Source organism: Caretta caretta, chromosome 1 (assembly GCF_965140235.1).
Source record: "Caretta caretta isolate rCarCar2 chromosome 1, rCarCar1.hap1, whole genome shotgun sequence".
Lineage (NCBI taxonomy): Eukaryota > Metazoa > Chordata > Testudines > Cheloniidae > Caretta > Caretta caretta.
Genome location: NC_134206.1, coordinates 193,246,710 through 193,273,091, shown reverse-complemented (window position 1 = coordinate 193,273,091; position 26,382 = coordinate 193,246,710). Strand labels below are relative to the sequence as shown.

At 40.2% G+C, this 26,382-nt stretch overlaps 1 protein-coding gene across 3 annotated transcripts in view; it reads left to right on the top strand.

The window, feature by feature from the left end:
* CD96 (CD96 molecule) overlaps positions 1–26,175 on the top strand; it is a 40,864-nt gene extending 14,689 nt beyond the window's left edge. The window contains exons 5-15 of one of the 3 annotated variants that reach the window (XM_075118281.1): positions 2,256–2,311; positions 5,290–5,380; positions 5,725–5,907; positions 7,470–7,523; positions 10,316–10,360; positions 11,655–11,729; positions 14,834–14,908; positions 19,559–19,639; positions 20,625–20,708; positions 22,382–22,505; positions 23,270–26,175. In XM_075118281.1, coding sequence (XP_074974382.1) covers positions 2,256–2,311; positions 5,290–5,380; positions 5,725–5,907; positions 7,470–7,523; positions 10,316–10,360; positions 11,655–11,729; positions 14,834–14,908; positions 19,559–19,639; positions 20,625–20,708; positions 22,382–22,505; positions 23,270–23,378 — 977 coding nt within the window. In that variant the 3' untranslated portion in view covers positions 23,379–26,175. Of the gene's footprint in view, positions 1–2,255; positions 2,312–5,289; positions 5,381–5,724; positions 5,908–7,469; positions 7,524–10,315; positions 10,361–11,654; positions 11,730–14,833; positions 14,909–19,558; positions 19,640–20,624; positions 20,715–22,381; positions 22,506–23,269 lie in introns of all 3 variants that reach the window. The other 2 variants (XM_048870555.2, XM_075118284.1) reach the window with 2 other exon arrangements.
* The last annotated feature ends 207 nt before the right edge of the window (positions 26,176–26,382 follow it).

Below are 26,382 nucleotides of genomic sequence, written 5' to 3'. Positions count from 1 at the left end.
ATTGGACTGCCTTATATAGCTTCTGTCTTGGGCACTCTTCCCCTCCTGGTCCCCAGTCAGCAGAAAGGTTGGAGGGGGATTCAGAAGATGACTTGAGGTCTCTCAAATCTTAGTCACACATGTTCAGAAGGAAAATAGAGTGCAGGTCACAGGGACTGCAGCTTGCTTCTCTTTCCCCTGGGGCTGGGGAGGGGCAAGCAGGGGGAGTGCCCATAGCACACCGATTCAGCAGTCCTCAGACCTCATATGGTCACTTGGGGATGACACCTAGCCATCTCAGGTTGCATCAGACCCTCCGCTATGGATACTGCACTGGAGCTGGACAGAGAATGAGGGAGCTGTAGCTTTCTCCCTAACAGCCCTCCCTATCTCACTGTTGTGTCCCGTTTTAACTTGGCATAGTAGAGACTGTGACCCTGTGTGTAAGAGTCAGTGATAGCAATTAAGTGTTATATTGGGTCTATGTTACAGTTCAAGTAAGATATGATATAAAAGCAAAGTCAGGGACCTGATGGATTTTTCTAGCCCCCTGTAAAACGTCAATAAGCAATTATGAGGCAGGGGTTAACAGAAGACTTTTGGAACTATGTGCTTAGTGAACATGCCTTTTCTCAAACTGAGTGCGCTGAGTTAAGTTAGTGAGAACTGTTATTTTTCAAGTCTCAACTTGCCAATGATTGACAAGTCCAACAGCAGAAATCACTGTGCTAGATACTGAATTCTTCCTGGTCCCGAAACATCTGTAAAGATCCTAGAAAGCTAAATGGATGCCAAACAATTAATAGAAGCTTAGAAGTTAGATGGAAAAGACCTTAGATCTTCCAATTCCTTTTCCCGTAGATGCAGGATTGAATAGTTGTGCACCAAACATATCATGAAATGGAGAAAATAGCATGGCCAGAAACCAGCATGGACTTGGGGAAAAAATTGTCCAGCTGTGATTTAAAATAAATACATACAAGAGGAGTGCGCAAAAATGGCTAAGATATAATAAATTCTGGCTTAATCTTCGTCCAATATTCAACATTTCTGAGGTTTGAAAAAGTGTGGCTGTTTTCTTCCCAGCCCATTGTTGTTCATTCTGCTGTGCTGCCTAGTTAAAGCTAGGGTAAGAAGCAGAATATCTGAAAGCACCAGCTTTCCAGTACAGTATCTGGAGACAATAGCGAGAACCCCTCCAAAAAACCCAACAAACCACAAATAACACCCACAACATGTCACATACAACACAAGCAAACACCCAAACCCCTGAAACTAAAACCTGAGCCAGTCCAAGTAAAACAAGTCAGCAAAACTGAACACACATGCCAAAGATTCCAAAAGCAATAAGATGTGACGAAAGAAAGCCACAGTTATGGATGAATTGATCTGAACAGAACAGCTTTGCATTACTCTGATGTGACAGACAGATGTGGGCAGAATTCCTCAGTGAAGTAGTGCCGTGGTGCTATAGAGGTGACCTGGGCAAACATTTTGTGATAGAGAGCAAAGGCAACACAGCTGAAATCTGGAAAGCTGTAGGCAGGAAATAGGAAGAACCGAAATTCTCAGAAGAAACCCTTGGTTACCTGAGATTTCTAGTCCAGTTTTGCAGCCAAAAGAGGGCTAGAGAGTAAGGTAAGGTTGAGATAAGCATTTAATTTTGGGGGGTTTAGTCCAAATCTTTTGAGGTTCATTGTTCACTAGCCACAATCTGTCTGAAGGGTTGGTAACTAAACTAATAAATCCTTAGACATTATTAGTGACCTGAACATTCACTGGTGTCAGAATGCACCTTTTATTTTTGAATGATCGTTCAGCAACTTGTTTTAAGAAGAAAAAAAAATTCATTTAGACAGGCTTAAAAATATATGCAAGCTCATGTTAGTATAGTCACCTGTACTCAAATGAAACACATTGACGGCAAGAAAATACTCCTAGTCTTCCTCCTCCTGTGGCTATGACCATCATCATTCTGTATATAAGGTGTTATGAACTAATTTCTTGGGTACAAATGTCTCAGATACTAGGATAATTAAAAACAGTAAGATACGATACAGATCTTAGGATATACTAGAAGTAGCAATTACAAGTGTCGGCCTCTTCCCCTCTTCTTCAGTATTTAGTGTGTACTAACCACACATGTCATTATAAAAAGGCATATGTTGATCTTGGTATCAATTTTAGGAAAAACAATACTAAGACTCTTGTAAGAAGCTAAATTACTTTGGTGATTGCTGTAAGTTTTGTTAACATGTATTTTATTTGCTTTTCAGCCAAACCGGAAATCTCCATTGCCCTCCAAAATAGTTCCAATGGGAGCATAGAGGAGGTGAGTGATTTTAAAATTGACAGAATGCTCAGGGACCACAGGAAGTCACATCAGTGATTTAAGTTCAGTATTCATGTTCGTTCATCTGAGCTATTCATGAACCAGCTTATTGGTTTGGAGCTGTGTGCTTAAACTAGACATCAAGCACAACTATTGCCTGCTACTGATTGTAAAAGATCCCAGAACATTTTTGCAGGAGTAAGTATGTTGATGCTTGACTGCACCTTCATACGCATCAAGGAGGGAGTTTTTGAGGATGATCCGAGGGGGTATTACTAGCATTTTTGGTGATAAGAAACTGAACAAAGGAAAATTGAGACTGTTTATCAGGAAAAATGTTTTTATAGAGAGCTCTATTCAGCTGTGGAACAGCCTCACAGGGGAACTGGTGGAAGCTCCCCAAATCACTTGAATAATTAGCTACTAATGGTTGATTAAAACTGATTGTTGGTAGGGTAAAAATGAGATGAGGCAAAATACCAAAGTTTGTTGTTTACTGTTGGGAACAATTGTGCATGGCCTTTGCGGGCGTAGGATAAGGGGAGAAGAGTATGAACAAAATCGGAGATAACCGAACCAGTAAGCTTGTGAAAAATAGACAAAATGCAAAACCAAATCCTTTGCTAGTGGGCCACTTGGGCCAAAGAAGAATTTCAGCAAGCCTGCCTGATGAAATTGTCACTAGATTGATTGATTGAGATAAGGCTGCTGTTTTTCCCCAGCTACGAGATTTTAAGCCAAACCGTAGGTCCTTGCAACAGCTATGTTCCAATTATAGAAAACTCATAACTCAATTATTGTGTTAGCCAATCACATTTCCTTCTGTTACCTGATGGTGGAAAGAGGCAGGGAGATTGTCTTCCCGCATGGATAGATTCCTGGAAAGCCAGTTGATTGTATGAACTGCAGGCACGAGCTTGCTGGGAGTAATACTGCCTAAAGACATGAAATAGCATTTTTGCCATGTCACTGAGCACAGCTAGGCAAAAGTGGCTGTAGAATCAGTATATTTTAAAAGGAGCTGTAATGCTGAAATTCCACTTTGCACTCAAGTTGTTTCCAGTTATGTAACAGTCCCCCTGGGGCTTTTTTACCAGCCAGTGCAACTTGAAACAGCCCTTTAGCTGCTCTAACTTCTCTTGGGCTCCGACCAGCCCTGGCTACCCCCAAGATTAAGGTGGAGGTGTCCGTGTAGAGGTGACACAATACCACCTTTGCACAATCTCTATTTGAAAAGTGCATCCTGTGTCTCAAATTGCCACACTCATTGCCTAATGGCAGCCCTGTTGAGTTTCTAAGGCACACCTCTCATTTCTCCATCTATCACTACCCTCTGCCAACAGTAATGTAGCTTGGGCACATGGCTTACATTATCAGCAGAGGGACCCAAAGCAGAGGAAATACACTCAGAATTATGGATGTTCAGAATCTTTACCCAAATCTTACAGCTCAGATCATATTTAGTATAAAATGGATCAGTCGCCTGATGACCAACTGGTGACAGCATTGTCATGAAATCTGTCCGCATAGTTTTTGACCAGCCAAATTTAGCCTTTTGATCAGTAGACACCTGAAATAAGTTCTGTGATCTGAAGTCTATCAGCAGACAAAAGCGACATAAACCACATCCATCCTGCTTTCAGATTAGCCATATATCAGACACAGAGCATAGAACTGTCATAATTTCCCCCATGACGTATTTCAGTGCTGAATTTTCAATACCACAGTCTCATTTGCACTATTCTGCTTATGTTCAAGAGATTTTAACTCTTCTTCTCCTCATCCAAATATTGAACACCTTCCTCCTCTGTTTTAGCCCCCCAAAAGGAATAAAATCCAGTCTGGACAGCAAATTGGGACTTGCCATTAAGAAGCACTGATAAATGAGATCATAGTAAAGGAAGGACAAAGGGCTGTGGGGAGAACAGAAGGAAAAAAATCAATTACAGCATGATTTCAGAGATGACTTATGACAAGAAAAATATGTCAATCTCCATCCTTAATGTGTGGTTTGTAACCATTGTGATGCATTTGGAGTCAACTTACATGCTTTGCTTTCTTCAGAAGGGATGGACATGTAGTGTGTGACTACCCCATAATAAAACAAACTTCTTACTTTTAAAGTAGAAGAAAGCTGAGCTTCCTTTAGCACTTCAAAATGTTAAAACAAAATTAATCTAGTGCAACACACAGGCAGCGTTGGCATGGTGAGGCCCCACATGCTCACTGTCCATTGATATGTCTATGCCCCAATGTGGAGGCCCCCCCCTCTAGAGAGAGGTTAGTCCAATCTTCAGGTCTACCCAGTCTTTGCCTTTTGTTGGCTGCCACAAAACCCAGTTAGGGGTAAATGTGTCATATGCTTGGGAGTAAGTATGCTCTGTCCTTTGTTATTCCACGTAGGGTGCAACACATAGGCTTATGCGTGTCTCTGTAATCTTTGGCATCCGTGTGCCCAGTTCTATGGTAGCTAGTTCTATGTACTTGACACATCCTTTGCCAGGAAGACTTTCTGAGGACCTATCAGGATATCTGAAATAAAGGAGGCTGTGCCTAAACTTCCCTGAGAATCCAGACTATTACAAATGATGTGTTTTTTTAAAAATATGGATGTCTATCTATCTGCTAGGAACAGTACTGAGAACACCATCTCATCTCTCTCAAGCCACTAACAGAATTGGATAATGAATTTCAATCCTCCCAGCTTTCACTCAAAGATCTATATTGAGGATGAAATGCTTATACATTCTATTTAGCAGTCCTTTGAGCTTGATAAATCTTACCTTTTAGTGTAGAAATAGAATGAACTAGATAAGAAACATCGTCATCCTAAAAGAGAAGTAAATGGTTCTTACTAAATGGGAATGGCCAATATGTTCATACAATTTTTTTTATTATTATTTTTGTAATGAATATTAACGCAAATCATGTCAGAAATGTTTTGACTAGTAACTTGACTTATTCCTACTATCCTATAGGCTAGTCTTACCTGTACTGTAAGGAAGGCATTTCCCATGCCGAACCTCACCTGGTATGCAGATGGAGAGATTCTTAAAGACCAATTTGGAGGTAATAAATGTTAATCAGAAATAATATTCTTATAAGCCAAAAGAAAAGCAATTGGTGCTGCAATTGGGTGGAGGGTTGTGGGTACCCATTTCAGTGCAGAAGGAACATCCTTACGGTCAGTGAAGAACAGCTGACCAGCAGTGATGGCTCCCATACCGCAATTCCATTCATGGAGATGATAACTTGGAACAGTCATGTTTATCGGATTAAACCTTTATACCAGATCTGAGTTAAGAAACCTTAAGCTGTATGAGTGTGTTTTTCAGAGCTAGCATTTCACACAGCTCTGATTTATCAGACAGGGCATAAAAGAAGGACTAATGGCTTTTCCATCTTACTTTTAGGAATATCTCTTGAAGCTGAAAATCTAAAAGATGGTGAAGGTTTCTATGAATTGAGATCAATACTGAAGATACAAAGTACAAACCAGTCAGCCATTAATCAGACTTTCTGGTGTACGTGTAGTTTTCCCTTCCTGGGGAATAAAACATGCAATATTTCATCTGGAGAAATAGTAATTTCTTCTGGTAAGTCATCTTTAATTATGACACATCTGAAATCTAAAATATTCAGAACACAGAACGCATTGAGCTTTCTGTAATTTAAAGAAACAAAAACAAAATACGAGGCTCCGGGAAATACAAGATTGTATGTATAGAAATTACATGAGCATGAGTCAGGCAATACTGCGTGCACAGTTTCAAGGTAAGACCTTAACTGCGCTAAGGATCTGTCAAATATAAACTACAACAGCTTAAAAAAAAAGTTGGCTTCCGCACATGTGGAAGGGAACTCATTCCATTTACTGTTACACCATTGCCTGCTACAGTCTTCAGCTAAGTATACACTGGCTTAGCTACAAGGCACCAGTATGTTGTTATTAACAAGCATTTTTCAATATGCACTCCTGGGGAAAGGCATGCATTTGCGCAGTGAAGCTGTCTGGAAAGTCAAACTTCTCAGAGTTAAGGCCAGATTATTATGGGCAGTGAGAGTAAGGGATGAAAAAGGCTCTGAAGACAGTCAAACCAATGGGTAGGATGCATGGAGCCCTCTCTGCATTCCGTTAACACCAGATGGGTACCTTGTATTCCACTATTGTGGGAGCTGAATGGGAAATTGCCCTGCATTAAGTAGTTGAAAGCCTTCATGGACATGGGGTCATAGCAGCCTAGAGAGTAACTGCATTCCTGGGGATGCTGTAATGCAGGGGTTCTCAAACTGGGGGTCAAGGTTATTATGGGGGGGGGGTCGTGCGCTGTCGGCCTCCACCCCAAGCCCTGCTTTGCCTCCAGCATTTATAATAGTGTTAAATGTATAAAAAAGTGTTTTTAATTTATAAGGGGGGGAGGTCACACTCAGTGGCTTGCTATGTGAAAGGGGTCACCAGTACAAATGTTTGAGAACCACTGCTTTAATGGCTGTGGGGCACCTCTTTTCCCACTCCATAATTGAGGAAGGGGTAGCAGTCCACTGGCACTCAGATGCATGTGCACTCTTTCTCTGCCAACCACATTCCTCCCTGGTGCACAGACTTTGTATTTGTCACTGCAATGGGGACATGATTCATTCCTTAGTGACCATTCCTACTATGTATGTCCAGTCTTAACTTTAAAATGTTAATGACTTTGCTGCTTTGCAGCCAGAGTTGGTCACATTTGGTTATGGGTGTGCTTCCCAGTGAAGAATGTTTACGTGTCAATATTCAAATCTCAGCCATTTTGAATGGTTTCTGAAGAGGAAATAAGTGTGTGGAGGGATTGTCATATGTATATCTTAAAAGTAGTCTTCTTTTAGCAAACACCAAATATTGACAACGTCAGCCCCACAATGAATTTGTATCGACAATCAATCAAATCAAGGATTTCCAAACTTGACTATAGGATTTACTAATACCAACATAATGCTCCTCTATGCAAAAACGGATGAGTTTTTTAAAAAGGAAAATTCATAGTGGTACTGAGATCGCTGCAATGTGTAGAGGGGCTTTCACCTTGTGGCACAACACAAGTGAATTATTTTTAAGATCTTATTATAAACACAAGTTTATTGTCTTCTTTAAGAACTGATTTTATTTGCCTATTCCCAGGCCCTGTATATAACAAAGTGCCACTTCCAGCTTTTACAACCACAGCTACAACAGGTAAGATAAATTATTCTTCACTACATTTAATGTCATGCTGTTTGTTTTCCAACTGGTGCGCCCGTATTACGTGCACAAGTTTCTAACGCTCTGTTTTCCTGCGGGAACAGTGGGCACCCAAACTTGCCATAGCATTTCTGAATGGACTGAACAGCATAGTTAGAACACTCTGCTTTTGTGCAATTATCAGAAGTTCAGAAAATAACAAAAGACTTAATTGTGGAGTGGAACAGGGTGCTGGCCAGGAGGTCCTGAGCCAGGCCCCTGTTAGCCCAGCTCCAATTAAGAAGTATTAATTGGGGCTGGCTGAGTATGCTATGCCTAATTGCTAGAAGAGAAGCACCTGCGGGCCTCATTAGCCAGGGGGCTATATAAAGCTGGCAGGAAGGAAGTGAAAGGGGGGAAGAGAAAGGAAAGGGAAGAGCCAAAAGCTGTGCATCCCTGCTGGCTGGAGAAGCTAGCTGTCCCCCAGGTTGCTAGTTTGGAGCAGACTGTAAATAGGAGGTGGTGGGAGATGACACTGAAAATAAAAAGCACTGGTGATTGCACTCAGAGGGGGGTCTCTGGCTGATTTGTTGTGAGGACAGGTGAAGGCCTCGTTACATGGTGCTACCATCATAGTTGCACCATTTTGAGCTGTGATCTATCATAGCTAATTCTCACAAGCTAAGCAGAAGGGAGCCTAGTCACTCTTTGAATGGGAGGTCTTTTAAGGAACACTGAAGATGCTTCTGGAAGTTTGGGTTGGCAGTTGAATAGGTGGCTCTCAGTACTGAACTGATGCCTGAGAAGAACATTAGGCGGCTACTGTGCTATTAACAATACCTCATTCAGATTAGACACACTACCAAGGTCCTATACACTTCTGATTTTTAAAGAGTTGATGGCATATTTCACAACAGTCTGCTTGTTAATTCAGGTGTCCTTTTTGACCAAATTCTTGCTTTCTGTCACTGTCAGCTCTGCTGATAGTTTCAGCTGACAGATTATTCTTCATGTCCCTGAGCCTAGCTGCTGTTGAGTAGTGTTGTTGGAGCAAATACTCCAGTGTGTTCCACACCAGAGATTACTACATTTCAGTGATTTGTTGGGTGATCTGCATGTGTGTATATATGTATGTGTCTTTGTAGGTCTGTATGTATATAGAAGACTCAGTGCAGATTGACCTTGGAGAAAGATGTGTCCAGTGCCCTTGTAAGCCAATGGCGTGAGAGGCAGTGAACACTTAAATGGTCATGAAAAGTGCTGCTATTTAAGTTATTGGTCTAATCCAGGTATGGGTTATATTAAATATAAGCACGACCGTACTAGGTCAGACCAATGGTCCATCTAGCTCAATAACTTGTCTTCCATCAGTGTCCAATGCTAGATTCTTCAAAGGGAATGAACAGAACCAGGCAATCATCTGGTGATACATCCCTTGTCATCCAGTCCCAGCATCTGGCAATCACAGGCTTAGTGACACCCAGAGCATGGGGTTGCTTCCTGGACATTCTGGCTAATAGCCATTAATGGACTTATCTTCCATGAACTTTTTTTTTTTTTTTAAATCTAGTTATAGTTTTGGCCTTCACAACATCCCCTGGCAATTAGTTCCACGGGTTGACTGAGTGTTGTGTGAGGAAGTACTTCCTTTTGTTTGTTTTAAACTTGCTGCCTATTAACTTAATTGAGTGAGCCCTTTTTCTTGTGTTATGTGAAAGGGTAAATAACACGTCCTTATACACTTTATCCACACCATTCAGGAGTTTACAGATTTCTATCATATCCCCCCTCAATCATCTCTTTTCAAAGATGAATAGACCCAGTATTTTTAATCTCTCCTTATTTGGAAGCTAAAAAAGTACCAGATGAAATAAGAAGAAACTTCAATCTGTGCAGAGAAGCCTGCTGTCTCCTATTAGCTAACATATAGTGCCTTTTTCAGATAGAGTGCAGTGCGTTGTGCAGTATATATCAGAATTTCAGTTTCAAGGCTTTACTCCTAGTTATGCATCCTTGTAGCAGCCTGAATGATTCCCCTCCCTCCGTGGTATTCACTAGAATTATACAAACCCTACAGAGTCCAAGTTACTGTGGGCACATGAACCTGCAGTGTTTTGTGGATGGGAGCTTTCAACAGCACAGCCCCTGCTTGAAGATTCTTGTCATACAGAAAAAGAACCCTCATCCTCTTCCCCTTCGCAGCAGTTGGTCCTCCCCTCCTGTTTCAAGGACATCATGCTTACCTTGGACATATCCAGGGAATGTTGGTGGCCTACTCCCCTCCCACTGGGCTTCTCCTTGTGCTGGATGTGGCCTGCCCCTCCAAGGGTGCATGGAAGACTCCAATGGGGGAGTGGCCTTCTGGTGTCCCCAGAATACACAGGGGAAAGGAGAGGGGACTCGTTCTGGCTGTAGAACCTGGTCAATAGCATCAACCCAGCTGTAGAACACCTACTTAAACCTGGCCTAAGGTTTGCAAAACAAGTGTTGATGTCAGAGGGTTTGAATATCTGTAGCAACGTTGCACACAACCCTTAGGTTGACCACATTTGTTTACTTGTTAGCATGCTCCCCCATAATCACCTATTAGAACGGCATGAAGAGAAGAAGGGCTTTCAGCTTTTCCTTGCTTATGTGTGTCTGCGCCTTCTGATCATATTGATTTCTCTGACAGATCAGTGTGAGGTTTTGTAAATTGCCTTGTGCCTTTGGAAGCCTTAGTGGCTCTATTTTCAGGAACATAATAAATAACATTGCTATACTGAAAAAGCCATTTAAAAGTCCTTGTTGGATTTGATTGCTTATAGATCCTGGAATTTCAACACTTCCGTCAACAATCATGGCTACCACAGGTAAAATATTTCATCCTATTTTTCTGCTAATAGATTCTTACTTGACCTGTGCTTACGCATCAGGTTCACAATGAGGCAAGACTGAGAATCACGTTCAGTGTGTGTTCATGCTCTAGTAGTACCTGCTCACACTGAGAAATGGTGTAATCCTCAGGGCTTTTTTTCAGTCTGGCCCTTCTCCTATTGGCTATGATCTTAGCTAAGTCAGAGGAGGCATGACACAAATCTTGGAAAAATTCTCAATCACTTTTACTTGAGAGGTAAAAAAAAAAAAAAATAGAATGTTGTGTTGAATACTGAATAGGATTGTTACACACATTTACTGAATTAAAAAATAAAGTAAAATACTTTACAAAAATTGTATTACTACTACAGATAATTGATACGAGTTAAAACTACCCCTGCACTCAAACATCGTAACTGCACATCTTCACTATTAATATGAGCCATGTGCTCCATATTCAATATACTAATGTATGCACCAGACATGTCATAAATATGAACTTCCTACCCTCACTGCCAAGTTTCTTAATTTCACTTTCCCTTTTGGTCCAATTCTGCATCCCCTAACTCAAATGGTACAACATGACTGTTCGTTGGTAAAATTAGTTTTATGTGTGGTTCTTAATTGACAGGAATCCACCAATACTTGCTTAGAAGTTTCAATTGATTATGACTGCATTGTTGTAACTTCATGGATATGTAATCCACATATGTTAGCATGGACTACATATAGTGTTATACAAAGGAAAGCCTTTCTGTAGTGACCACCTAGTAGGTCTAATTAATAATGCTACCATTCCTGGGCTAAAACAAGCTTAGAGATAATGGTATAATGTTCATCGGTATCAATTATTGTGTCCTGCCTCTCCTTTTAGAAGAGTTTGGAAAACACCAGACCTGCTTGGTAATCCAAGATGTCAAGACTAGAACTGCAAAGACCTTGTTTGACTAGACCGAAAGTGGGAATAAAGAGCATACAGCATTCACACCACACACAAACCTAGCAACCTTAGATATCTAAAAATAGTGCACTCAGCTAGCCTATTCAAAAAAGTATTTCTATTATTATCCACAGCCTCCTTCTCTGACTGTCTTGTTAATTTTCTACATTTATGTAATGCATCTGCTCTTAAACTTAAATAGACTTGGAGCAGAGTCTCTAACTGTATGTTAGCATGGGGCCTAGTACAATAGCCTTGACTTTGGTTAGTTCCTCTAGGTGCTACTATAATATTAATACTAAGCACGCCATGAACTAAATGTCTTATCACATAATATTTATTTTACATAGGACTTCAAACTACATCTTCAACTTGCCTAAACTTCACAAGTCCAGTAACCTCTGAATCTGTTTCCACTGCACAAAGTAAGAAAGATTCAGCCTCATTTTTGTCTCTGAAATGTTTTCTGTATTGCTGCAGGAATTTAAAGAAACAAATTAAATACAGATGGACACTAAATAACTGACATCAATTTTTTGGCAAAAATACGCTTAACTTACATTTACACCGTAGGTATAATCCTATTTCACACCATGTTACAATCTGGTAGTTTGCAGTGTAGTCGGTCCCATAAAAGGTATTACCTCACCGACCTTGTCTCTCTAATCTGGTAGTTGGCAGTTTAAGAATAAACTGATGTGAGAAATTACGGTTATGATGTAGTAGCATGTATTGTGTTTGTTTCAGAAAATATGCATCAGTTTTAGAAAGCGAATTGAGCAAAAATACTGTGCATACATGTTTTTATAATTAAAAAGATATTTGAAAATGGGATGATATTACAGATACCGAAAGCTCAAACCAAGTGTTGCAGCACCAGAGCATACACAGAGTGCTCAGAGAAATAAAATATTTACAATGCATGACTCAACTTAGTGATTTCCCCTCTTCCGTCTGTGGCAGTCTTAGTGGGCCTTGCTGACACTCGGGTTTGCATGATGAAATATGACTCAGCTGGAAGTAGAGCTGGGTAAAATTTTTCACAACTTTTTTTTGGTTTAAAAAAAAAAAAAAGCAAATTCAGTTACTCCAAAACATTTCACGAATTTGTGTTAATTTTGCCAAACTGCTTAAGTAAAAAAGACTAAAAAAATTCAAAAGATTTCATTTCTACACTTTCAAAATGAAGCATTTCGATTTTTTGTTTGAAATTATTTTTCATTTAAAAAATTCCTTGAATTTTACTTAACTTTTCAACTTTCTGATTTTTTTTTGTATTGATTTTGAGCATTTTTTTAATTTCAGATTGAAAAAATGTGTTTGGTCCTAAACTGTTCTCCCCCACCCTTCTTGCCCCCCCCCCTCTTTTTTGGGAATTGCCATTGAACCAAAAAAATCTGTTGTTGAAAGTGTAGTGCCGGGTTTTACTCAAACTACCTTGGTGGGATTAGCTCACAACAAATGTCCCTGGTATACACCTGACAACTCTATGACAGTCCCATGAATCAAAAGCGGACTAAGGTCTGAGCCTCTTGCATGTGGTTTGGCCCTGATGGTTTGGAATAGCAAAGACCTTCCTAGTACTGAGTGCCTCTCTAGTAATCGAAACACTGCCCTTTTTGAGGATTGTTTGCATTATGAGGCCCAGTTGTCTGTATCTCCCTCCAGCAGCCTGTATGATCCAGGATTAGGCAGGCATTCTTTCTCCCCTTGCTAGCAACAGGCTGTAGACTTACTGGCACATAATATAATCATGCACAAATGAAACAACCCAGAACGCGAAAGATAAACCACATGCTGTGAAGAATGGCAACCCCCGGGGCATGGAAAAGAGTCAGTGTAACAGACTACTCTAATCTCATCTTCCTCCTCAGAGCAACACCATAGTCATGGCTCACAAATGAAAATATATTTGTATATTACAATACAGACAGTGCGCAGTGTCAGCTGTACTGTGGGCATTGGCCTTCTGTCATCTTAGACGTCAGAGAAGGGCAGACACTACATATCTGTGATGGCACTTAGTACATAGGGCAAAAGTGATTGATTGTTTTTCTTTTCTTTTAAATCCGGCTTCTCTTAGGAAGTTAGTCCAATAAAAGATATATTACCTCACCCTCCTTTTGTCTCAAATAAAATGAAAACCTTTTAGCTTGCTTTGCAATATGGAAATATAAATGTCTGCCACCCAAATAAAGCTTCAGCTACACTACAAATATAAATAAGTCTGCCAACCTAGTTCGGACATGTTATAACTGGCTCAGGTCATTGGTAAAAAGCTGTGGTGTAAACAGGACTTCAGCATGTCTTATCTCCTGTAAACAGGGAACAACTGTGTTGTAACTGGTTCCCCTGACTCAATTATAGTTGCACAATAGACAGGGTCTGGGTGACCCAGTGCTCTACATAACACTGCTCCATCCTTTCTACTAACTCGCACACTTCTTTCCACACCAATGTCACCATAGGCTTCTTCAAAAGATCCCCCGGGAGGCAGCTGAGTTAGTGAGCAGAGGATTTGCCCTCTAAATCCTCATTAGTATAAAAGTTGTTTGATTCAACTTCTTATTTCACAGCACTCTTAATGAAAATCCAGGAGACAGCTGGTGTAAGGGAATTGATACAAGCAGAGAGTGCACACAAATAGATCGGAAGGCTGTGAGAGGGCAGTACTGGAGCTCTTGCAAGGGCAGCCTGTTCTATGCTTAGCTTTCATGTTAATCCCTCGTGTGCAGCACATGGAGACACTTGCATTCTGAGTGTTAGGTAATAGCTTTGTCTCACCTTCTCAGGCGTGCAAACATTCTCAGATGACTTAGTGCCATTCTTGCAGAATCAGACAGGTGTCAGGAAGGATTGACATTTTTAGCAAGTCTGAAATAAGCCATCTGTGAGGATTGCTTGCTATCTGCCTGAGTCAATGCCTGATAAATAGCTGGTTCAGCTCTAGCCTATTCAGCATTTTACTTGATTCCTTTTGAACTGTTAAATGGAGAATTGGAATTGGCTCTCATGAGGGTCCTGATTGGCACTACCTCAAAACTATCATCTTGCTAGAGCTGGATAAAACATGGGTTTGTTTCATAGGTGTTCATGCAGAGAACCTTTTTCCACAGTTTTGATTCACATATGTTTGGCTTCAGGTTTGAACAAGCCCCAAAATTCAATTAAAACCTCCAAGTTTCAACTGCTTTCCCATTGAAATGATAAATCAGTTCAGATTTTCTCCAAAACTCAGACTAGATTCCTTAGAAATGTTTACAAACCTGAATCATCCTTTCATTAAACTCATGCTGTGTTTCTACTTGATGACAAAACCCCAAACCTTGCTTTAGTTTTTTGTAAAGAAAGCCCCATCCAGTTCTTTATCATCATGCGTGTCTGTGAATTAACCAAAACTGTTGATATTAGATGAAACAGACATTAATCATTATCCAGTCAGGAGACCAGGAGGAGAGTCTGAGGAATGGTAAGTACAACAATGTTTTCTAGCACAACTTTTGCAAACTGTTGGTTTGTTTTCCAACAGGCCGGTTTGATTCTACCACAGACGTTCAAGGCTATACCAACACCACAGCCTCCAGTGAGAGTGAAACAACACAGCGTAAGTAGATGACACCTATCTCTCTGGTTATATTTTTCTTTGTAAGATTTCATTAAATAAAAGATTCTGGATAAAGGAGGCTGGAAACTGAATGCTTAGAGCACCAGTGCAAAATTACCCAACAACAGACTGGACTTCTACATAGAGTGCTTCCACCGACATGCATGGGCTGAAATTGTGGAAAAGTAGCATCACTTGTCCTATGCAGAACACAATGCCATCCACAGCCTCAGAAACAACTCTGACATCATAATCAAACCTGGAAATCCTGGATGCCCCATCATCTCAGGCATTGGCATCCTGACAGCAGGATTGTCTGGCCATGTAGACTCCCTCCTCAGGCCCTACGCTACAAGCACTCCTAGCTATCTTTGAGACAACACTGACTTCCTGAGGAAACTACAATCCATTGGTGATCTTCCAGAAAACACCGTCCTGGCCACTATGGATGTAGAAGCCCTCTACACCAACATTCCACACAAAGATGGATCACAAGCCGTCAGGAACAGTATGCCCGATAATGTCATGGCAAACCTGGTGGCTGAACTTTGTGACTTTGTCCTCACCCATAACTATTTCACATTTGGGGACAATGTATACCTTCAAATCAGCGGCACTGTTATGGATACCCACATTGCCCCACAATATGCCAACATTTTTATGGCTGACTTAGAGCTTCCTCAGCTCTCGTCCCCTAATGCCCCTATTCTACTTGAGCTACATTGATGACATCTTCATCATCTGGACCCCTGGAAAAGAAGCCCCTGAGGAATTCCACCATGATTTCAATAATTTCCATGCCACCGTCAACCTCAGCCTGGTCCAGTCCACACAAGAGATCCACTTCCTGGACATAAACACCACCCTATACCAGAAACCTACTGACCGCTATACTTACCTACATGCCTCCAGCTTTCATCCAGACCACACCACACGATCCATTGTCTATAGCTAAGCTCTAAGATACAACCGCATTTGCTCCAACCCCTCAGACAGAGGCAAACACCTACAAGATCTCTATCCAGCATTCTTACAACTACAGTACCCACCTGCCGAAGTGAAGAAACAAAGATTGATAGAGCCAGAAGAGTGCCCAGAAGTCACCTACTACAGGACAGGGCCAACAAAGAAAATAACAGAACGCCACTAGCCATCACCTTCAGCCCCAACTAAAACCTCTCCAGCGCATCACAAAGGATCTACAACCTATTCTGAAGGACGATCCCTCACTCTCACAGATCTTGGGAGACAGGCCAGTCCTTGCTTACAGACAGCCCCCCCAACCTGAAGCAAATACTCACCAGCAACCACACACCACACAACAAAAACACTAACCCAGGAACCTATCCTTGCAATAAAGCCCGTTGCCAACTCTGTCCACATATCTATTCAGGGGACACCATCATAGGGCCTAATCACATCAGCCACACTATCAGAGGCTCGTTCACCTGCACGTCTACCAATGTGATATATGCCATCATGTGCCAGCAATGCCCCTCTGCCACGTACATTGGCCAAACCAGACAGTCTCTACATAAAAGAATAAATGGACACAAATCAGATGTCAAGAATTATAACATTCAAAAACTAGTTGGAGAACATTTCAATCTCCCTGGTCACTCGATTACACACGTAAAAGTCGCAATAGTACAACAAATAAACTTCAGAAACAGACTCCAACGAGAAACTGCTGAATTGGAATAATTTGCAAACTGGACACCATTAAATTAGGCTTAGGAATTAGGAATAAAGACTGGGAGTGGATGGGTCATTACACAAAGTAAAACTATTTCCCCATGCTTATTTTTTCCCCCACTGTTACTCACACCTTCTTGTCAACTGTTGGAAATGGGCCATCCTGATTAACACTATAAAAGGTTTTTTTTTTCTCCTGCTGATAAGCTCACCTTAACTGATTACTCTCGTTATAGTTGGTACAGCAACACCCATTTTTTCATGTTCTGTGTGTGTGTGTGTGTGTGTGTGTGTATATGTATGTATGTGGGTGTATATATATATCTTCTTACTGTATTTTCCACTGCATGCATCCAATGAAGTGGGTTTTAGCCCACGAAAGCTTATGCTCAAATAAATTTGTTAATCTCTAAGGTGCCACACGTACTCCTTGTTCTTTTTATCCAACATTGTGCTTCAAATCTAGAGGGACCTGGGAATCCTCTCCAATGGCAGAGAATAGCTCAATCTCAATTTGACCATTAAACCATTGATTGTTTTGCTGAGTGTCAACACTCATGGTGATAAATATTAGAATATAGAGCCTACAAAAATAGGTTGGTTCCCCTAATTTATTTCTCATAGGCCATCAGTGGTAATGGTTTTCAGTCATTAGTCAGAGAAAGACCAGTGATGTGGTTTCAAAAGATTTCCTAGTTCATAATCATTCTCTTGAGCCAGACAGTCTCCAAGTATTAATGTTTGCAAGGCTAAGGCATGAGTGCTGCCTTACAAGCCGTGAGAAGAAATCCCCAATGGCATGTTATTCTGTTTGTAATGGTTCACACAAAAACTAATATTGATTGCTCACACCAAAACTGTTTCTGACACATGTTCCTGAATGTTATTTTGTGTTATAATGCAAAGTCTGATATTGGACGCACATGGGGCTGTATTCCTGACAGGAATTCCTCATGCGATTGATTTTTTTTTTTTTTTTGCTTTCCCCTCCGCCAATAGATTTATTTCAACACACTTTAGAAGAACTGAGCAACTTAGAAAAAAGAGACTTAAAACAAAAACCTCTGTCTAAAAATGACCTGGGTGAACAGCTGGCACATGAACCCACACTTTCCCTCGCCCACTGACTTCAGGTTTATGGATTTGAACTTATGCATGTTGCAGCTGGGTGCAAACTATGTTGTAAAACAGGTAGCATCACATTGTGCTGCTTGCCGTGACTACTCCAAAGTGTAATCGCTAGGCCACAGGCAGGAGTCCAGAGTTGGAATTGGTTTGATCATCTTTGTAGTTAATACTCAAACCTCATGTTTACCTAGTCCTCTCCACCACCACCTTACACATCCCAACTCAAGCTCCTGTGGTTGGTGTCTGTGGACTTCACCAGCATGAAAGAAGAAGGTCTCATACAGCATACATGGGAAATTACTTGCTAACAAAATATATGCATCAAAAGAGACTAAAACTAATATTTTAAAGAGTTTCTGTGTAGTGATGATAAGGAGTATTGAGGTATTGGATCAGAAGGGCAAGGCATGAGTGTCTCAAAAGCCATGTGGAGTCACTGGTTTAAATCTAGTTCCAGACAGCTGTGACTATAAATTGTTTCCTTATCTGGTATCATTGGTGGCCTGTGCAAAATGAGTCACATTTCAGTTTATGGTTGACAGGACAACACATCTCAGAAACCACCACCCCACCCTGCCCTCCATGTGGCACTAATTGACCAAGCTTTGTCTTAACAGAGAGGGCAAACACTAAAAGGGTCTTGGAGTCTGAACTGTGCTTTTACCACTAATGGTGATCAGTGGTTTCATGTCAGGTTTGTGGCTCACTGGCAGGGCAGTTGAGAGGAAGCTGTTTCTGTCTAAGCTATATGTGTCATTATATGCAGGACTTGAGTCTCCAGGCCTGTCAGGGCAGGAACTTTCCTCAGCACCAAAACTGAAACTAAAGATGTTTACAAATAATGTTGAGCATAATGTTAAAATTAAGGTAGGTCCTTGAGCAGAACCAGAACGCAGAGAGGGTAGTTATAACATATTAAATATATTAGTGGAGAACGCAAACAAAGCAAAGAGAAGCAATGAGTTCATGAGACACCTGAGTAGGATAAAGCCCTAGTGACAAAAGCTTTAGCTAAACCGTGGATAAATAAAACAAAAATGCAAACAAGTTGTATCAAATATTTTCCTTTTTGACCACATCTGTTTATCTATAGTGTGTGTGACATTTTAATAATAATAATACTTCATTCTTTTACTCTTAATTTGTTTTTGTGTACTTCGATTGCAACTCTTCAGGGCAGGGAGTGTCTGAGTTTGCATAGTGTCTAGCACAATGATCCCAGCTGAGTCCTCTCTATGGGCTGCCATAACACAAATGGAAAACACTAATAAGAATAAATATATAATGCTGTTCAAGCTGCTATATAGAGCAATTAAGATTTCCCAGTAGATGTGTATCTCTGTTTTTTCATATCATGCTCATGCCCATGGTAATTAAGTGCTTACTATGTTTGGATAAAATAAGAACTGGTGTAAACTTCCATCTAAAACTTGAACTGAATTTTTAAAAAGATGCACACTATTTGATTAACTTATTAAAAAAAATTCTTTGACTTCTCTGTTCTGGTGAGAACCAGGAAGTCTCATGTAAAGCTAGGGCCATTGTTTTTTCTTTTATCTGTTCAATTATTTAATCTCCCACAGGGAGTTCATATGGCTCTTGTGGAATTAACAACCATATTTTGCCAACTAAGTATTACAATGGAATTTATATTTGAGTATATTAGGTTTAGGCACCAGACAGTATACCTACGTTTTTTAGGCTCGTCTGCTATTTTGTTTACTGCCAGAGTCCAGAAGAGAAAAGGACATAAAATAGTGCAACTAAGCCTAATGTGGCAGTAATGGCTTGTAAAGTAACTTCTGAAAATGCATTGTTTTTGTATAGGACTGAGTGACCCTACTACTGCAGCCCAACAGAGCAACGTGAATACAACGCTCTCCAGGGAGAATGTAACTCTGCCACACCGTAAGTGTTTGGGCAGATCTAGAATGCATGCCGTTGTGTGGTTAATTGTTTATCCATTGTTTTGGAATAGTGATTAACTGAGGAGGCAGGTCCAGAAAAATGACAATAAATCCTAAGGTAGTACCAATCACAAATTTGTGTAGCCTGGCTAAACTAGCAGGGATGGGAAGGGGATGTAACTGTTCACAAGGCAATGAAAGGTGATTTTGTAGTTGTGACACAGTACTTGGGGTTATATTATTGGCTCGGCTACCAAACTCACTTTGTGATTTTTGGTAAGTCACTGGATATTTCTTGGATTCAATTTCTCCATCTGTAGAGAAGGTGAAATGGTTACCTCTCTCCCAGAAGTTCTGTGTGACTAAAGTCAATGTTTAGTGGAGGTTTTTAACATTTGTAACTCCTTGTATAAACCCTTGTTTATATCAAATTTAGATCTTAGGTCAAAACTTAAGTTGGCTTTGTCCCTTTAAATGAAAGTGGGCACTCAGATTCTGGCAGTTGATTTTAAGCTCTTTCAGGCTCTCTTGAACTATATATGGTTAATTTTCAGAGTGGCAGCATTGTTTCATGTTCTCTGTGTATATAAATCTCCCAACTGTATTTTCCACTGAATGCATCCGATGAAGTGAGCTGTAGCTCACGAAAGCTTATGCTCAAATAAATTTGTTAGTCTCTAAGATACCACAAGTCCTCCTTACATATGGTTAGGTTTCTTAGTAGCGGCCGTGTTAGTCTGTATCCGCAAAAAGAAAAGGAGTACTTGTGGCACCTTAGAGACTAACAAATTTATTTGAGCATAAGCTTTCATGAGCTACAGCTCACTTCATCGGATGCTCATGAAAGCTTATGCTCAAATAAATTTGTTAGTCTCCAAGGTGCCATAAGTACTCCTTTTCTTTTTATATATGGTTAAGTGACTTCTAAACATCATGCTCAGTAAAATCAAATACACTGTTTACATTGTCTGTCTATATCTTTTTAGGCAATCTGTCCTCCAGCACAATGGTTGATCCAGCTTTATTTACGAAACTTGATGGTTTATCAACTACAAGGGAATTGATTAATGGTACTGGTAAGCCATCATTCACAACTCTCTCCTTCATAAATATTTGTAGGTATGCAAGAACTTGAGGGAGTAATCCTCGGAGCCTCAGGTAGTTGCACTGGTAATAGAAAACCAACCAAAAAAAAAAAACCCAGTCAAATCAGGGCTGTATATGGAGGTCTAATGGCCATTCATGTCTCCGCAATGCAGATAATCACAGCTGCTTTTGGTATTTCTATCCTGGCATATCTTTAGCAAAAGAGCATACTAAGCATGCTACTTGTGGGTAGCCCCCTGTAACCGAAAGATGGTGTTAATGTGTGAAATGTCATGCATTGCAACTTTTAACAACATGACACACCTATAGAATTCCACAGACATATCAGTGTGTTACTGGTGTTTACCCCCCCTTTGCTTACTAGTGGACTGACAACATGGTTTCCATGCTAAAATATCACGGATTTATTTCAAATCCATGACGATGCGGTACTTTTCATTAGTTGGTGGTAATGTGATGATGTTGAGCTTGTGGTTGTGATATCTCTGGCAGGAATGTCAGGATGCTGTACCCTTGTAACCGTCATACAAACCAGTGCTCCAAAAAATTGTAAATGAAAAGTTCCATTAGGGTTGCCAGTTCTACTCAGAGCACAGTGAGCAGAGCTACTGCTGCTGTTGGCTAAAGGAAAAAGAACGCTGAGTTACAGTAGCAGTTGGAAGGCCAGGCTGTGAACTTTCCACGCACATTCTATGAGCAGTCAGTCACACGAGTAGTTGAGTTGACTCAAATGGACTAGCACGGTAAGCAGCTGTTCAACAAGGTGAATAATGAGTTCGCACGCTGGCCCACAGTAAGTGAAAGAGGGCTTTTCCAGCTGCCATCCTTCATAACTTGTACCCAGCCAGGTCCAAATTTTTGCTTCAAGCGGCAACTCTGCAATGCTAGTGTTGCCTTAAGTTGTATGGCGCCTTCAGTTAGCTCAGTAAGACTCAGTATTAAGTTAAAGAGTTAGAGCTTCATTGAATGCACTCACCAGCACTGGAAGTCTTGTAGAATTAACTAAAACACCCACAACATGCATGAACCTGGAGCGGATTCTCTGAGGGCTATCTCTATGTGGTTAGCATCATGGAGGATCTGTTCAGCACATCATCTCTGCCTAAAAATTATTCAAAATATTTTAACCAGTTCTAATGGGCATGTGGCAAACTTAGGAAAACTAGATCTGTGTTCCGCACTTTGGTGCAGACAGGAGCCCTAGTGACATGTTTATGTTGGTTTCCCATTCTTATAGCATTTCTAAAACACAGTGGGAAAAGTATAGGCCAAACTTTTTCAACGTAAGTGCTTAGAAGAAAACACTCAAATCGTAGTCTGGTTTTTCATAAGTGCTGAGTATTTGCAGCTTCAGTTGACTTTGAATGGAGTTGTAATCTCAGCAGCTATGATATGAAACCCCTTAATTATGTGCCTAAATTAGGATTTATGTGCTTAAACTGATGCATCTAAATTTGAAAATGCTGGCAATCCTACACAGGTTGGGGTTGCTGTATAGATGTGTGGGTGAGGGAGTTTCCTACTTAATGAAATCAAATAGAAATTCCTTTTTGTTTGTTTGGGTTTTTTTGGCAGGATGTTGCTTTTCCTTGTGAACTGGAGTTTGAATTATGGCTTTTTTCTATGTCTTTTTCAGGCATCGTGGGGAAACCAGAGAATCCTCGCTTCTCCTGGCCTGCGGTTGTAGCACTCTTGCTTCTGTTTTGTTCTTTTCTAATCATTTTAGGAATCAGAAAGTGGTGTCAGTACCAAAAAGAAATGTAAGTATTAGTATAAAAAATGGTGAGCAGAAATAGAGATGTTAGTGTAGATTCCAGCCCAAAGTTTCAGAATGAAGTTCAGATAATTATCTTATTTTGTAGATGTACATGTACATGGATAGAAATGAACAAGTACAGACATACAGTTGTGTGAAATACATAATTGAAGCTTAATCCCATTCACTGCTCAATATGCTTCAATTTAACATTCCACATAAGAGAGCTTAGTTCCTTATTAAATGTTTGGGGAAATATAGGGATAGCAAACTAAACCCCTTTAAAACGTACCCTGGTTATTCTGAACTTGCAGTTAACTGCAGTAAGATTATATTTATCCTTGGATTGTTAACATTTTGGGACAGGGCTTTCACTTTATGGAGGCCTGTAAATCTCCATGCACAGCTGTAAATCTTTGTAAATGTGTCTCCAGATATCAATGCAAGCAACAGCTTGCTTCTTTATTTATCCAAAGGTTTTGGATTTCACCATAGCACTTCAAGTTGTAAAAGATGTGTGTTGTCCCCAGCCCCCCACCTCTGTGCACAAGAGAGCTTGCATCGATGCCAGAACATGGTTTTGAGCTGTAGAGTAGAATATGTAGGTGAGAGAACAGACATGAGCCCTACAGAATGTTAGAGAAGAATGAGGCCAAAATTATTTCTGACCTTTTGTCCTTACATCTCTTCCCATTTTCCCTCATAACTTTATATTGATTTTTACATCATTAGCTGTTGTGTTTTCAAAGATTTTTTTTTTTATTCTAGTATGAACAGGCCTCCATCTTTCAAGCCGCCACCACCTCCAATAAAGTACACATCCATGCTAGAATCTGATGGAACTACCCCATCCTGCCATGAACTGGAAAATTTGTAATGTTTCTTGGACTATCCCTGAGCCATCTCTGAAGAATATTAAATCTCATAACTGCGTAAGCCTTTTAAAATGCAGATTGCTGGAGTTCAGTCTAAATGACCCATATTTAAAGTCAAACTTCTAAACTGACAAGGTCTGGTATCTCCCTGGTTTTTCCTTGGAGGTTTTTGACCCAATCCTAACTATTCTAAACTGACAAGGTCAGAAGCAAAGCACTCCTGTGTATGCTTTCTCATCCATTTAGATATGCATTCATCTGACAGACTGAAGTCTAACTGCAGCACATTGGAGATTACAGGTGCTCAGCTTGGATTGGGTGATCAGATGGGAATTTGCTGTCTTAATAATGGGAGTAGATTAATGCATGTGTCACTTCATTAATCTGCCTAGAAAAAATGTTGAAGCATTTTATTTTAGTATGCCTATAATGATGAGCACTTTAAGCATATGGCAGACATAATTACTCCACAGTCTTGGTAATACTTTGGAAGCTTTCTGACACATGAGTGAACAGGGTTTTTTTAAAAAAACTATAATCTTTCTTACGATACAAATACTGATCTACAGTGAGGTTAGTCAATGCTAAACCTAAAGATCAGGAGCATTTATAGTAGGGCAATAGTCCACATATATCATCACTGACATCCAACGTGGACTCACTTGGAAAGGCTGATATGAAAGGAGGCTGCTGTTTCCTTCTGACATGATCTGCTGAGAAGACCTGGCTGCATATCTTGAAACTGCCAGAACAAGGAGAGGTCAGGTGATCTAGTGAGCCGTCTTGAATGGGAGACCTAAGGACTGAAATGCATAACAATCCAAGGGGATAATAATAGAAACAGTGACTGCTTCCAGGGACAATAGCTATTGAAAATAACAATTGTTCAAAGATAAAAATATTTTCTGAAGTATATTTATATATCAAATATATTGATCTCAGTAAAGAAAAAAGGAACAAGGTTCTTTATTTTTCACTCCACAGTTGTAAATGTGAGCAGGGAGAATCCTGCTGAGAACTGGTTTAACTTTTTGTATTTGCTAAATATCTTTTAATATTGCAAACAATTTTCAGACATGTACAAAGTCAGGCTTCAACTGGAAGCAGTACAATTAATGTAAGGAAATGCCATCATGATAAAGTGTGTGTTTCACAAAGAGCTAAATTCAGACATGGTAAAGTTGAAAATAATGTGCTGGTTTCGTGATGGGATATGCAGCACTTTCTGCAATAGAAGTGGTATATGAGTGTCATGGAGTTTACAAATGCTGTTGTATTCCTCATAGCTTTAAATGACTGAGTTATTTGATAGGAAAAAGAAATTAAGAAACTGTTCCCTTTAAAATCTCAGACGTGAGTATGCTATTGTGTTTGTCCATTTTTAGTTAAATATCTGAGGGTTATAGCAAGCACTTTTCTTTACAAAGAACTTTACAAACTTCACATGCACAGAATAGGGATCAGCTTTTCCACCACTGAAATGCATCTGAAATGTAAAACATAGCAGATAACTAACTGCACAGCACCGTTTACATAAAGTTCACGACAAAAAATGAAGAAAAATGTCATCCACTTACAACTCTAGGGAAAATATAGAAAGGCAAATAACCCACGTTGGAATGCAGCTGGGACACAGCTGCAAGCTTAGTAAAAAATTAGCAAAGAACTTTCCGTGGCTGCCAGTGGTCACTACCTTGGTTTTAATAAATGATCCCAAAAGATGTTGTTATCTCCAAGGCTTAGAGGGAAGAATACCATCTTTGTAACTAACTTCATTTCTGGTACCTCCCTGGGTTTTCCTTGGAGGTTTTTGACCCAATCCTAACTATTACAGGGTTTTCCATAGCACCCATCACTGCCATATAGAAGAGCTTCCCTGTGACATAAATCTGCCTAGCAATATCTGTGCTGGTCTTCATGCAGTCTTCTGCTCTTCTCCCCTCCCCCGTTAAAGGAAGTTCTGCTTGAGGAGTAATTGTAGTTTTGATCATCATTTTGCCATTTATAGTAGAAAAGCTTCCTCAGAGACTTGGGATCTTGTTGTCTGCCTTGAAGGTGGTCAGACTCTGGTTTAGACAATCCTTTCATGTAGCTATTTCAATAGCCAAACTTCTTAAACCAAGGATGCTCTGCCTTCAGCTCCCAGGAACTTTGTCCTGGGCACTGTGAGCTACCTTTTTCCCAAGGATGCAAGTGCCTGGGCAAGTCATGGAGGAAGACTTGGATGCTGCTGTAACTGGGTGAATTAAAGCACTTCTCTCTGGAGGCAATGAATGCAATTCAGTGTGTCCAAGTCCTGAACTGGTTCAACCTTCCTGGGCTGTTTGAGATGTTGCCAGGTCACACTCAGAAGAAGAAAATGGAATTACTCCAGGTTGACACCCGTGTCAGAACCCAGTCCCATGAGTTCATTGTAATCATAAGGCTTTCTGAAACTTAATATGTATTTTCCTATTTTTTCCCCTTTCATTATCTATTTTCTTTTCAAGACTCATTATTCAGCCACACAGAGAGAAAAATGAGTGCCATCACAAACTGATATGTCTATTTATATGCATATACCTATGCCCCTGGTGTCTTTTCCCATAGAGTTCCTTCCCTCATAATATGAGGTTGGTTTGTGTCACATCTTGATTGTTACCCTGTACAGCTTTTTTTTTTTATTATTTGACTTGAAGTTGTAAAAGAAATATTATGTGGGTGTAATGCCCCCTTGCTACCAGAAGGTGGCTCCATAGCTGTAAATTTAATTCTTTGGTTAGTACAGTCATAACAATAAAATGATGAACATCCTTACTAAATTTTTGTTGGCCACAGGTGAAATAATTGTTGAAAAGGTATTGATGAGTATGAAAAATATTTGATGCAAAGCTTCCTTCAAAAACAGATAAATAATTGATGAGTATGAAACTCATAAGATGCAAATTTGGTCCAAAACCCAGATAAAGATACAGTATAGGTCCTTCAGCTTTAAGAAAGTTGTTTTCTAGAGTCTCCTTCCTTGCA